Below are 14,511 nucleotides of genomic sequence, written 5' to 3'. Positions count from 1 at the left end.
TTCGTGACTGAGCTTTTAGTTGACCTTCTTATTCATCATGCTCAAGGGAAAATTTATTGAAACATCACCGGCTCCCTCAGTGACTTTAGGACTGTAAGATGTCATTTGTTGGAACTTTAATCACCACTTGAGAGGCCACCAGGACTTGGAACGAGAGGAAATCTGTACTCATGGTCTTAAATATGATGGACTGGAAAAAGATACCCCCTCCTTTCATACTGTCTAAAAGCTTGTTGCGCTACGCAGTAGACTTTTTGTCATTTATTTGCCTTTTAGAATACTGAAAACACATTTGGAGATGTTTTTGCGTGGGATGGGAGTACAGATCTGAATAGGAGTGTTCATAGTTTTGCATTAGACTCTAGTGGATCCAACTACTTCATCACTTTTAGGTCTCCCCACAGTGACAAACTCTGCAGCAGTGTTTGGGCTGTAGTCTAAAATAGCCCCTCTTTTAATTAACTCTCTCTCTCTTCCCTCCAGGCTATTAGCCAATTTGCGTGGGTTGCTTGGAAATGGTGTTGAGCTTTGCACATGTTCTGTGAAATCATCAAGAAACGTTGAAGCCAGTCAGTTTCTCTGAGGCAACGATGAGCCTTTTCTTTGTAATGGGAGTAGATGTTTTTGCGGCACTTAGGTGGATTTTCACCAAAGGACACTTAAACAACATTGTCAAAAATTAGTAATAATTTCCTCCCTTATTCTTGGCCAGACAGCATCCTGTGTTAACACAGGAAAACACAGCAAAGTGTAAATAAATAAATAATGCCTTGTATTTAGTCATCAGAGGTAGATATTTGTAAAAAAAAAAAAAAAAAGAAAAATTCTCTCCAGTTATGAAGAAACTATGAAAAAACATGATATGTTTGGAACTATGTGTTTCTTTCCAGTACTGATGCCACTACCTGAGGTTTTGGTATCTGCCAATTCTTCATCTCCATCTGATAGCTGTGTTATTTTATTAGATGTAGAAATTCTTTTTATACTTATTAGAGACTCTGATGTATGTATTGTTACCATCATGCAATGTCCTAGCTTTGTTCCCCATGCTTGTTAAAATAATTTACCAGCATTTGCTAGTATTTGTTGCTGTGGTTCATTATGCTTTTTCTTTGAGGCAATAAACTCCTCATGCTTTTTAACGTGATGGCAACCCAAATGATTTCTTGTGTTAAACCTGATAGCATTTGTGCCACTTGTGGGAACTTCAGCTCTGCATTATAAGCATTTTGCTGAGTGATAATCCAGGTACACTGTTGTGAAGCATGTATACACACTTAGTCAAAAAGGCTTAAACAAGATCCATGTAAACAGTACTGATCTAATAGTAACAGTCTCTTGCCTGAAGAAGGTTTGTGCGTGTAAACATGAACAATTAGACGGCTGCTTTAAAGCTTTTAATCATCTGATCTACAGGGAAAATAGCTATGTTTACATGGAACATTTTTAATCCAATCAAACATCCAGTCAGAATAAAAACACCTCATGTAAACATCTCTACTGATATGATCCGGCACCAATCAGAATTAATTTCCTATCAATCCAGATGGGTGGTTTAAACCTGTCCCGATTGGACCATCGAGAGAAAGTAACCATGAATACACTCATTCTGATGATTTCTGCGGTGGATGTTGTTTCTCCACGTGCTTGACCCATGTGAAAGTTGAATGATGTGATCATTTTCAGAGAAGATTTGGCAGTAAAACAGAAATGGACACTGGTGGATACAGTTGTAGTGTGACTAAAGAAAGTTTCTCCATGTAAACGTGCACACGCCATGTTTACACATTTGCCAGACTTGTAAAAGATGATATAAAAAAGAGGGAAAATGAAGGCCTCTGCTGCTGCTGGATAACACTCCCTGATGTCATGAGCCATCAGTCGTGTTTTCATATTGATTAGTTACTTTTTTCAGGTGTTTTATGAGATGAGCAAATGGAGGGCTTGACTCGCTAAACACTGCTAAGTTTAAGCTGATCAGGTCTTTTCTCAGCTGTCTGAGTTTGCAGATGTGAAGCTTTGTATTCACATCCTGCAAACAAATGAAATGAGCTACAAAAACACAAATCCACTTTTACTACTATTGTTGTATTTACTGAACTCATTTAACAGAAGCACATGATTAAAGTTTTAAAGCTTAGCTCAGACAGGTATGTTCTTAAATGGATGAGTCTCTTTCTCTCTCTCTTCCCCCTCTTAGATCTTTGAGTGGTGGTATTTCAGGAAGTATGGGACCTCCTTCATAGAACAGGTGTCTGTGAGCCACTTGCGCCCCCTGCTGGGTGGAGTGGACAGCACCTCTCCCAGCAACTCCAACACCACAAATGGGGAGGCTGACTCCAATCGACAAAGTGTGTCTGGTAAGAACTCACACATTTATGCTCTGTCTTCACATTTTATGACTGTTAGGGTGTACGAACTTTCTACCAAGTAGTGCTGGTTTACATGTTTATCTCCGAGCACAGTAATTACACCCCTGGCCTCTATTAAACTATAAAATTCACTTTATTCTTGACCACTGTGGAGCAGCTCCACGATTAAGACATGAAACTCTGTCTCCTGCATTTACTTAAAGTGGAAGTATTCTGTGCATTTCAGGCTAATTTATTTTTATTTCTGAGACCAGAAGGACTGGGATTGATCGAGTTATTGTCACAAATCGCTTTATTTACTTCAGACCGACCCTCTCTGTAGGCTGTCAGATCAGCCTGTGGGCAAAACGAGTGGATTGAGACTCTTCCGCATTAAGCCCCGCCTCCCGCCACTTTACTACATCGGGAGCGCGCACCGCACCTGCTTTCTCTGTCATTGTAACGTCTCATAAACAGAAGGATTAGGCTAATATGAACTCAATAAAAAAAAAAAATACAATGTCAACACATAGCATACAGTCCTACATGTTGGAACCTGAATCAGACCCTGAAAACAAAGTGGAAAACAGCAACCCACAGCAACGAATGCAGCAGGATGTCTCTCTTTGGTAAACTCACCAGCCATCGTTGGAAATAACTTTATCCGACGTTTTCCACCCGCCTGATGTATTTGTACATGTCCTTGTTAACCAGTAGAAGGTAACCAATCACCAAACCTTATCCCGCGGTACGTCACAATGATTTCGAAGTAGAAAAACTCTCTAAAACAACACATTTTTCGTCGCCATGGAAACCGAACGGAGAGAGTGCTGGAACTCAAACATGCGTTTAGGTGATTAAAAACAGTACCGTTCACATGTCTGATAAGGATTCAACACTGTAACACTGTAGAAAGCTCAGAAAGCTTGACATACCATAATAGCACCCCGTTAAGCACCATTATTTTCTGTCGTGTGTAGCCTTAAGTCTAGAGCAGATGCATCAAATTCTGGTTTTTGACGTCTGATTCTAGACGTTTCCTGCATCAACATCCGAATTCATCAATATGCTTGTGCAGAGCAGCGTTACAGGAAAAAAAAACCTAGTTACAGCTTGTTAAAATGATTGCCACCTGCTAAATATATTCAGTGTGGCTCTGATGAATTATTTGGGATTCCTTGAGTGACAGATGCACCGTGTGCAGAAGCTGCAGCTCCTCAGTGCAGCCAGCCTGGGTCCCGGCCTGGAGCCCTTTGATGTATGCCATTAGCTCTCCCTGACACCCCCACCCCCCACCCCCTGCTGAGTTACTGTCTAAAATCAAATGAGACGCCTTCATTATCATAGCATATAGATATTTCTACAAGAGACACATAAACAATGGAAACAGAATAACAGTCAGAGATTATCAGTGGTAAAACGGCAGCTTTTAAATGCTGGATAACATCATATAACAATAATCATTGCTGACATGGACTGCAAACTGTGGGATTGTAAATAATTTGGTTGGTGTTCCTCACCTGGAGCGTATTTTGCTTAGTGGCCTCTCAGTGTCCGCTCTACATCAGTGACGCTTTGATCGCGGTTAATCCGATGAGTACACTCACACTTCATGTGAATTCATTTATTTAAGAAGAAGAAATTTCCTAGATAAATCATTTTACTGGATTAATTTTGGATGACGAAGGAAAATATTAATCCAACATATTTTTCCAACAGGAGGTACACATGAAGTGACTCAGCGTAACTTTGGAGTATTTTTTTACTGAATTTATCAGGAATGTTGCAGCAAGAGCTTAAAGTTGCAGTGACGAGTAACTCTGTCCAGTAACTTTAATCTCTGCTAGTTTCCTCTAGAGGATGGAGGACTGTGTGTCTGTGTGTGTGCTTGCTGCCAAGAACAAAGGAAAGCAATTTAATGATTTCAAATGTCCTAATCGTCTATGTTCTGGTGAAGAGTCAGCTCTGTGTGAATATCTGTTTAAGTCAAAGGTTTTTTGTAGGGTTTGTTTGTGTTGCAACAAAGGCGAAAACAAGTTTCAAGGGAACCGCTTTGCTGGAACTGGGATCCACTTCTCCATAAACCTCACAAATGTGTTTGTCACCTCACTGCGAATCCAAAGATAATAAATATTTAATGCGAACATCCACATCATAAAGAGCCGGGAGTTTAGTGTTGGTTGCTGGCACAGGACACAGTTTTGTGATGGTTTAGCCACAGCAGTGAGTTTTTTGCTGAAGTGTTGGGTCATGAAGCCGTTTTACGGCTTTCTGCCTCTCGGTTCAGAGAGATTGATGAGCTGCACAGCGAGCAGCAGGGTAGATGGCAGAACCCACAGCTGAAACTTTTGAAGTGTGCATTGCAGCTCGGTGCTGACTTTGACCTTGACACTCATCACCGGTGTTGTGTTTTCTCCGTCTCCCTGCTGCAGAATGTAAAGTATGGAGAAATCCGCTGAATTTATTCCGTGGAGCAGAATATAATCGGTGAGTGACGGCAGCTGAGCTGCCTGCATGTAAAGAGTGTCATCTGCTTTGCTTTTGTCTCCATTGTTTTCTCCATCGTTCTCACCAATGTTCTCGCTCCAGACTCTCATTTTTCTTCATCTGTTTGGTATATTTTCTTCTAGTTTTCTTGCTGTTGCTCATAATTCCACCATCTGTCATCTGTTTCTTTATTTTCTTGTCTCTGTTCTCATCAGTCGCTGCTATCAGTCAGAGCTTCTCATTTGTCTGCCTCCTGTTGACTCATCCTTCTCTCCCCTGTTAGTCATGCTGCTGATTATGTAGTCAGCTGCTAATTGTCACATCGTTCTCCATCAGTCTCTGCTGCATGCTGAGCTTCAAACATCAAGCCTGTTGCCGTAGCTCAACATTTTCATCATCTCAGAGCATATGCATGATTGTTTCTCTCCCATTGTTTTTTTTATTTGTTGTTGGGAAAGATTAATATCTCTCATTTTGTCTTTCAACCAGTTATACATGGGTAACAGGTCGAGAGCCGCTGACTTACTACGACATGAACTTGTCAGCACAAGATCACCAAACCTTCTTTACCTGTGACTCAGATCACCTGCGGCCTGCTGATGCCAGTAAGAAAACCCATATGCAGTACATAAAATCCTACTTTATTATGATTGTTTTTCATTTGTGTGGTTCAGATATGGTTAGAGCTGCATTTAATATGCAGCTGTGTGTTTGTGTGGTTTCAGTCATGCAGAAGGCGTGGAGAGAAAGGAACCCACAGGCTCGCATCTCTGCTGCACATGAAGCCCTGGAGCTTGAGGAGTAAGTTTGTGTCCTTTTTCTTTCCTTAGTTGTCATAGAAATGTGAAAATCCATTTCATATTTGACTTGTGCATTACAGAGGAGCTGAGAAAGGTTAAAGTGCTTTGGATTAGGTTTGAAGTTTCTGTCAAAATGTCCAACAATCAGAGAGCCTAATTTGTCTGCTCCTGATTGGTGATGATCAAAGATCAACAAGTGTGCAGAAAGTCCCAGATGTGCCTGGAAAGTAGAAAAAGAATTGTTCTATATGGCCAAGAAGACGTTTCTGAAGCACAGTAAATGAGCTGAGGTGGATTTGTAGGGATAGTAGATAAATACCATAAATAACTGTTAATTAAAAAAAAGGGTGGGTAAATATCGTAGATTGTATATAAAAAGAGGGACGGAGCCTGCGTGACGTCACCTTTTGGTTTCTGAAGAGCTGAATTGAAGCTCGGTGGGCGGTTCCTACCATCGCCATCTTGGCAGAGGCACGCGCGTCGTCTCAGAAAATAAAAATATGGGCAAAGGGGTAGAGCTGAGAGGAGGGCTGTGAGCGTCATGGTGGATGATTGACATCGAGCGAACTCCAAGCTGCCTGTAGCTAAGAGCTAACTAAGCTAACCCGGAGATAACAGGAGCTAACCAGCTAGCAGAGGTAAGCGAGATAAAGCCAAGTCACGTTGTTAACTGCCAAAAAACCGCGGTTGTTCTAGGTTCTTCTTACTTGAAGCGGGAGATCGGGTACCTGTCAATCAAAAGGACACACCTCTAAATATGCCAAATTAAATTACTTTTAAATGGAGGAGTTAGAAAAAAAATTCACTCCCCCCACAATGTTCATGAAGGTAAACCTGACCTATTAAACCGAAAATAAATTTTTTTGTACCAGGCTGCAAACATGTTTATTTCTGCTGTGAAGTTGGTCTTTTTAACATGGGAGTCTATGGGGATTTGCACTGTTTTGGAGCCCCTAGTGGATGAAGGGGGAACTGCAGTTTTATGCACTTTCGCATAGGCTTCACTTTTAACCGCCGGAGGTTGCTGCTTGGTTATTATGTGAATAGTTTCTGTTCTGTTTGTTTTAATGCTTATATGTTTTTTCCCTTGAAAGCCAAGACTTGAGTAAATGATGTGCAGATGACAAAAGGCTTGGTTACTGCTGATCTGTGTGTTATTTTTATAAAGTACTCTCCGTAGTAAGTTCTGCTTTATTTTGTTTGGCCTAAGTGATGCTATATTTATTGACATATTCATTTTGCATAATTTTAGCCTTCTAATCTGCCTCTGCTACCACATGCCTATTAATGTGACTGCGTGCAGCTCACACAAACACTGTTGATTAGCATAAATAAATACATGTAGTGCATTTTCTGTAAGATTCTCTTCTTTAGATAACGTTCATGATAGACTGGAGAACAGTCACGCTTGTGCAGGTTTATTTTCAGGGGCGTCTTTAAGAACAAAGCCAGCACAGTGTTGTAGAAGCGTCACACGCTACTCTCTACTCGTATTGAAGACATAACTCGATGCTGACAGAGAGAAAAGGTTTTTTGATCAACACTCAGGTGCTGCTTTAACATAAGAGAGGCACAGGTGGTTGTTCATGCAGCAGAGACGTCATGCTGTGCAGACAAATAAGGATTTCTGTGTTTAAGGTTGGTAAATAAGAAAGAGGAATGTGTTTGACACAACCTGAGAGTGAGGGTGTTTAATTCCCCAATCTTCTTCCTTTCTTGTCTGTCTCCAGCTGTGCAACAGCATACATCCTTCTGGCAGAGGAGGAGGCCACCACCATCATGGAAGCTGAGCGATTATTTAAACAGGCGCTAAAAGCTGGTGAGGGTTGTTACCGCCGCAGCCAGCAGCTCCAGCATCATGGTACACAGTATGAAGCCCAGCACAGTAAGCACAATCCATGTCATCTCACAGCTTTGAGGCGAAAAGTCATATTTAATTCCAGTTTGCAGACGGAGGGTTTAATGTTTTGCAACCAGGTTGTGATTTAGAATGTTTTTGTTCATGCCCACCAGGAAGAGACACTAATGTGTTGGTGTATATAAAGAGGAGACTGGCCATGTGCTCCAGAAAGCTTGGCCGAACACGAGAAGCTGTTAAAATGATGAGAGATGTAAGTACGCGACCTGCCAGCGGAGATGAAAGTCACATTTCTGTTTTTATTTATGAAAAGCTTCAGTTTGACTGCAGGAATCATTAAATCTGCTGTAACACTCAGTGCTTTTTTTTTTTCTCTCCTGACTGTCTTACCTCCTGCCTGGTATTACATGTAACAACAGTTGTGTGTTTTCCAGTTAATGAAGGAGTTCCCTCTCCTCAGTATGTTCAACATCCATGAAAACCTGCTGGAGTCGCTACTAGAGCTCCAGAACTACGCCGACGTTCAGGCAGTTCTGGCCAAGTACGACGGTGAGGGACATGCTCTCAGACACACATACAACACTTCCACCAGTTCAGTAGAAGCACAGAATACACTCACCACCCACTTTGACAGCTCCACCTTGCTACAACTGGGTTGGACCCTCTTATTTTCTTCACAACAGTCTCAATTCTTCTTTATAATGTGACATCATCTTGTCTCTCGATCATCTCCAACCAGTCAGCCCATTATCTTCTGACATCAAGAAGACATGTTGGTTTAGACCAGGGGTAGGCTACTCCGCTCCTCGAGTGCCGCAGTCCTGCAAATGTTAGCAGTTTCCCTGCTGCAACACACCTGATTCAAATCAGTTAGCGGTAACATGCAGGACCCGCCACCTGCTTTTGTCTGGGAGGTTGCTGTGGCAACAGGCTCTGTAGATATTGGGGTCTGATTTCTTTATGGATCTGAAATATGTTTCGTTACTTTCCCATCAAGCCAGATATTTATCACTTTTGTTTTTATGTAGTTTTATCTACACGAAGTTTGTGGGGGTCAAAACGTTGTCCCTCCACCACCGGACTTTTCTGGAGCAACCACAAAGTAAATATAGACTACAAACACTACAGTCTCTGGAAAACACACAGTTCACCAGCTTCAGCTTCCAGGAGGCTCGTTTCTGCCCAGTGTTACCAGTAAAATTTAACCGCAAATGTTACGTTTTGTGGGACGTAACTTCTTTTACACATCATGTGAAAATGACAGAAATAATAGGTTTGGTTCTGGTTTAGTAATGAAATGTGATGTTATTGGAAATGAAGAGGCAGTAATACAAATACATCTCCTCCCTGTTGAAATGATTTCAGCATCAGACGACATGATGGTCACCGTGTTAGATTAAATGATAACACCTGCCATGTCGTGGTTGGAAGAAAACAAAGGCATCATGACAAACCGGCCATCATGAATACTGTACTTACTGTGTGGTAGCAGACATGGAAAATAAGGCATAGAGAAGTCTCTTACAAACATTTACATGGCAGAGCACAAGATAGATGTAAGAAAATAAAACATGGGGCTCATTTGTACACAGTTGGAGGTTAAACCTTTAGGCTTGTCCCGTTAGCATTAGCGTTAGCATTATCTGCATCAGGTTAAGTCACGTCCCAGTCACGGCAAAAAATAACTTTATCTCAGTAGTGAAACTTACCGACTGCATTGATGGTGAACCTCTTCAAGTTGCAAATGCCCCTCTTTCCAGCCGCAGCAGGGTTGATGTCGTCTTCAACTGGTATTTTCCCAGATGTTTGTAAAATGCACAAGCAGGCCGCAGCCGGCAGAGATGCAGGTGCATTATCAACAAATAAATCATGTAATCCAGCTGATAAAGGGAGAGCAGAAACATTCCTGTGTTGGTTTGGCAACAGACAACCAAGAAGTGGACATGGGACCACTTTTTCTACATCTTCTCACATCTTGTTGATAATTGCAACTGAGGCAGGCCCAGCAGGTGTGTTTAGGCATAGAACAGGGGTGGGTTTATGCAGTTAACTCCCCGGGATGACGAAATCCCAGGGGCAAATAAAAAGTGCGTTCAGCCCTGTGGACAGTTTTGCTGCGAACAAAGCGCCCAGACGGAAAACTTGACCGTCTTCAAAAGAAATGCTTCCAGCGGTGTTAAACTTCCGTCCAACACCAATACATGTTTTAACTAGAAAAAGTGCAATTTCCGGGTGATAACCCCTTTAAACTCTCTTCTTCCTTATTTTGATGCTCAGTTTGAACTTGTCTTGACCATGTCCACATGTCTAAAAGCATTGAGTTGCTGCCGTGTTATTGGCTGATGTGATGTTTGTGTTAAAAACAGATGAACCGGTGAAGCTGATCAAAAAGCTGGTGAGAGTACACCAATCAGCCAGACTCAGAAAACCTCAGTTTTAATATGCCATTCCTTTGTTATGCTCTACTGCAGCGCTATTCAACTGGGTCCCACAGGTTTTTACTGTATCCCTGCTTCAACACACCTAGGGCCAAATGAAATGGATCCAACAACCAAGTTCTGCACAATGACTCATTAATTTGAGTCAGGTGTGTTGCAGGGATATGTTGGAAATCTGCAGGGATGCAGCCTTCGTAGGGCTGAGTTGGATAGCCCTGCTTGAGTGCTGCAACGTTGTAGACCTGTCCCTGCATGGGAAATGTTGCCTTGAGATTTTATTTTCCAGCAGAGTAGAAATAAATATGTTGAGCTTTAAAACTTCCTGCAACCTGTAACAAGTTCATGGTTAAAGATTTTTATATGTTAGATGTCTTTCATATTGGTTAAAAATCTCTCAGTGACAGATATAGACACAGATTTAGAATCTGTTTTTAGCGTATCACCTTTCCTTTGGTCTTATGTCGAGCAGTGAATCTAGAAAATAATCACAGTTCTGGTTATTTTCCAGCCATCAGGTAGTTGTTGATAAACCCCGTCAGGTAAAGGTGATGAAGTGAACATGATGCATCTGTAAAATGAGGCAGATCGCGCTCAACTGTTGGATAACTGAAAAATACAATATGATAACAAAACACCCTCAAATCCCTGAAACTTGAACTGTAAATAGTCGCCATTGACAGTCTGCTGGGAGGTTGCTGCTGCTTTTTAGCAAAGCCGTCCCCTCCAACTACAACATGTAATTTCAGACTTTAACTGCATTTATTTTTCACCACCCTCCTTTCTGTCCTGTCTGTCTGCTTTTTGTCTCTTCCACAGATATTAGCTTACCTAAATCCGCAACAATATGCTACACAGCAGCCTTGCTCAAAGCCAGGGCGGTATCAGACAAGTGAGTATCACTTTTCATCGGCTACAATGAGGGTTTTGGGATGTGACATTCCTACTGTCGGTTTAAAACGGAGCTGGAAATGGCTGCAGGGAAGTGTTCAGTATGAATAAGAGAGACGGACTAGGTGATGGCTCAGAGTTTAGCTCGGGGAAAGATGGTCCTTGTTGTGAGAAGTGAGCTGTTCTGTTTCACTCCGGCTCTCTGGTAGATATAAGATTATGTCTTACTATGAATATTTTCCTCAGTCACAAGGTTGCTATTTAGATAAAGGCTGACTAATAACAAATGCAGATAAAAATAAACATTTGCATATTTAGTGTACTGTTTTTATTTTTGTTTCCATTTTTTTATTCATGACTGCAACTCTTCCAGCAAAAAAAAAAAACCCATTGCAGTCAGTCAAGTTAATTCTCAGCATTTAGATGTTCAACTTTCATCCATCAAAAATAAAAAAACAAATACCTGCTACATACCTTTTCAGAGTAATTAACCCACACTACCCTTGAAATTTTTTGATTTTTATTACCTTATAAAACAAGCTTAAAGTACCACGTGTATGTGCAGATACAATTGGAGCAGTGTATCTATTTTTTGACTGCACATGCATCTGATAATGGAAAAAAGGTGGTAAGTTTAGGCAAATTTAGCAACTTTTACACTATATTTACTGGGTATTCTGAATCTTTGGGACTATTTAAAGAAAAGAAAAAAGCAGCTAGCAAAATATTTAGCAATATCTAGCAATTTTTTCTTGTTTTATAAGAGAAACGTGAGTCGAAGCATCGTTTTAGCTCTCTTGGCTTAGGTTCTCATGCCACCATCTAGGGGTTTGCATGGAATACCGGTACCAGTGTACACGTGTCTCATTCTGAGATCATGTGACAATCGTATTACACACAGACTTATCATAACTACATCCTGTAACTCCTGCAGGTTACTGCCATCGCCAGATCCAAACAAAAGGTTTCATAACAGTCTATATGTACACTGCATTCCAGTTTTTACATTTTTAGATTTTTGTTTTTATTTTAAAACTGTTCAATGTTTTTTTTTTTTTAGCACAAAGACTTTATCCATGTGACAGGAGTACGAGGACCACCATGCTATCACTTCCACATTCTGTACAACATCATACGACTGCATGATGTATCTGTCAGTTCCTCAAACACTGAAATCCATGTTGAAAGTTTATAGAAAAACATATATGTGTGTAGGTTCTCTCCAGAAGCAGCGTCCAGGCGAGGGCTGAGCACAGCAGAGATGAACGCAGTAGAAGCCATCCACAGAGCGGTGGAGTTCAACCCTCATGTCCCCAAAGTAAGTCTCGTATGAACTCCACCAGTTTAAACACGTTGACTGAGTCGGTGCGACTGATGCTGTAAACCGGGAGCGTCCAGCTCCGGTCCTCAACTCCTACACAATCCTGCAGGTTTTCTGTGTTTTTCTCTTCTAAAAACACCTGCCTCAAATGAATCAGTCATTGTGCAGAGGTTCATTGGCTGTTGGCTTCATATAATGTCAGCTAGTTAATTTGGAGCAGGGACACATTGCAAACCTGCCTGAAAGCAGACACCCCTCCTGTAAACACACCTCCAAAATTTAATCTTTTGGGTGAACTTTGTTTAAATGTCATTGTTTTATGGATCCCTGATGTGGATCAAACCTGCTGCAGAGTAAACGTGAGGAGTGTCACACACACGATATGTTAAATCTCGCCACATTCTCAATTAGCAGCTGGTGTTTTCCAGCTGATTTATAATTCAGACGTTACAGGAATCAGGACGTAGCCGAGGCGCGCTCTCACATTCTTTCTCTTCTCATCATCATCAGTATCTGCTGGAGATGAAGAGTCTGATTCTTCCTCCAGAACACATTCTGAAGAGAGGCGACAGCGAAGCAATCGCCTACGCCTTCTTTCACCTGCAGCACTGGAAAAGGGTGGAGGGGGCGCTCAACCTGCTGCACTGCACCTGGGAGGGCAGTAAGTATTAACAGCACACACCAAGGGTGGGCTTGTTTTACTTTTACTTCGTTGTAACATAATACAGCTCGCAGGTGTTGGGTTTCTCTTTTTATTTTTGTTTATTTATTATTTTAATTAAACTCTACAAACAGAAGTAAAAAGGCTGCGTGGTATTTCTGCCTTTGGTCCACTGAAGATGTCACAGTTCACAAAGAACAACCATAATGTTTTAGTTTCCACTCAAAAACGAACTTTTCCGGTTCTGAACCAACGTTTGTTGTTGTTAATGCGTCTGTCGGCTGAAAATCGGATTCAGGAAGTGGCTCCCCGCTGCTACCTGCGGCTATTACAGGCGACCTGAGAGTCCAGCTCATCTGCAGTATCATCACACACTTTCTCCAGGCTGTAAACTCAGTCTCACCAAATTCTATGAAACATCAGAAAACCATCCTCTTCAATAAACGTGCTATTTCAGCTGCTGTCTTCACTTTTCAGTGTGAAAACATCCACCTTCATATGGTGTCAAAGCTGTCACACAGTTTGTACCAGAGCCTACCTGTAAATTTTTCCTTGTTGCCTGTAAACAGTTTGGTAAACCGCTGGTTGAAACAAGACTGTTGCATGTCTTTAGACATCAGACCTTAAAAATAAACCAGGCGTACTCCTGTGGCAGATTTATTCCAAGGTGTGTGTCAGTGAAGTTACTTCTAATTGTCTCGTCTTCATGCCACTTATCCGGGGTCGGGTCGCGGGGGCAGCAGCCTAAGCAGGGAAGCCCAGACTTCCCTCTCCCCAGCCACATTTGCCAACTCTGCGGGGGGGATCCCGAGGCATTCCCAGGAATGCCGAGAGATATAATCCCTCCAGCGTGTCCTGGGTCTTCCCCGGGGTCTCCTCCCAGAGGGATGTGCCTGGAACACCTCACCAGGGAGGCGTCCAGGAGGCATCCTGACCAGATGCCCGAGCTACCTCAACTGGTTCCTCTCGATGCGGAGGAGCAGCGGCTCTACTCTGAGCCCCTCCCGGATGACCGAGCTCCTCACCCTATCTCTAAGGGAGAGCCCGGCTACCCTGCGGAGGAAACTCATTTCAGCCGCCTGTATACGAGATCTCGTTCTTTCGGTCACGACCCACAGCTCATGACCATAGGTACTTCTAATTGTCTGAAGGAAAGCAGTCAGCGTCTCCTTGTTTGTGTGTTTGCAGCATTCAGAATGATCCCATATCCTTTGGAGAAGGGTCACCTGTTTTATCCCTACCCCATCTGCACAGAGACGGCCGACAGAGAGCTGCTACCCAGTAAGAGACGCTCCGACACACACTAATACACACACATTCACACTTTAGATCAGCAGCACCCAAGTCTCATCCTGGAGATCTTCCATCCTGCAACTCTTAGATGCAAGCCTTCTCCAACACTCCTGGATCAAATGGCTGAATTCTCCCATCTGCATGTCATCCAGCTCTGCAGAGACCTGGTAACGACACACTCGGTGTGTTTGAGAAGGGTTGCATCTAAAGGTTGTAGGATGGTAGATCTCCAGGACCCGACTTGGACGTTCCTGCTGTAAATGCTCCTGTGATGTGAAGTAATTCAGTGATGTTAGCAGCAGGCGCGTCACTCATTTCCAGATTCAACTGGAGAGCAAGTTGTTGGTTTGTAAAAGTTGAACAACAATCTGCAGACGCATTCTCAGTGTGTTTTGTGATGGGGAGATAAAGTGG

The 14,511-nt window shown here is 42.3% G+C and overlaps 1 protein-coding gene across 6 annotated transcripts in view; it reads left to right on the top strand.

Moving 5' to 3' along the window:
- LOC306771595 (suppressor of tumorigenicity 7 protein homolog) overlaps nt 1-14,511 on the top strand; it is a 65,043-nt gene that overhangs the window by 35,736 nt on the left and 14,796 nt on the right. For 3 of the 6 annotated variants that reach the window (XM_079260821.1, XM_079260820.1, XM_079260823.1), the window contains 11 exons: nt 2,201-2,360; nt 4,784-4,838; nt 5,328-5,443; nt 5,564-5,639; nt 7,369-7,523; nt 7,652-7,749; nt 7,916-8,045; nt 10,751-10,823; nt 12,038-12,140; nt 12,654-12,804; nt 13,993-14,085. In XM_079260821.1, the coding sequence (XP_079116947.1) occupies nt 2,201-2,360; nt 4,784-4,838; nt 5,328-5,443; nt 5,564-5,639; nt 7,369-7,523; nt 7,652-7,749; nt 7,916-8,045; nt 10,751-10,823; nt 12,038-12,140; nt 12,654-12,804; nt 13,993-14,085 (1,210 nt within the window). Of the gene's footprint in view, nt 1-2,200; nt 2,361-4,783; nt 4,839-5,327; nt 5,640-7,368; nt 7,524-7,651; nt 7,750-7,915; nt 8,046-10,750; nt 10,824-12,037; nt 12,141-12,653; nt 12,805-13,992; nt 14,086-14,511 lie in introns of all 6 variants that reach the window. The other 3 variants (XM_079260824.1, XM_079260822.1, XM_079260825.1) reach the window with 2 other exon arrangements.

This window comes from Telmatherina bonti (genome assembly GCF_933228915.1).
Source record: "Telmatherina bonti genome assembly, chromosome: 2".
NCBI classification, from domain to species: Eukaryota; Metazoa; Chordata; class Actinopteri; order Atheriniformes; family Telmatherinidae; genus Telmatherina; species Telmatherina bonti.
The sequence above is the reverse complement of the archived record's forward strand: the minus strand, read 5'-3'. Positions and strand labels throughout refer to the sequence as shown.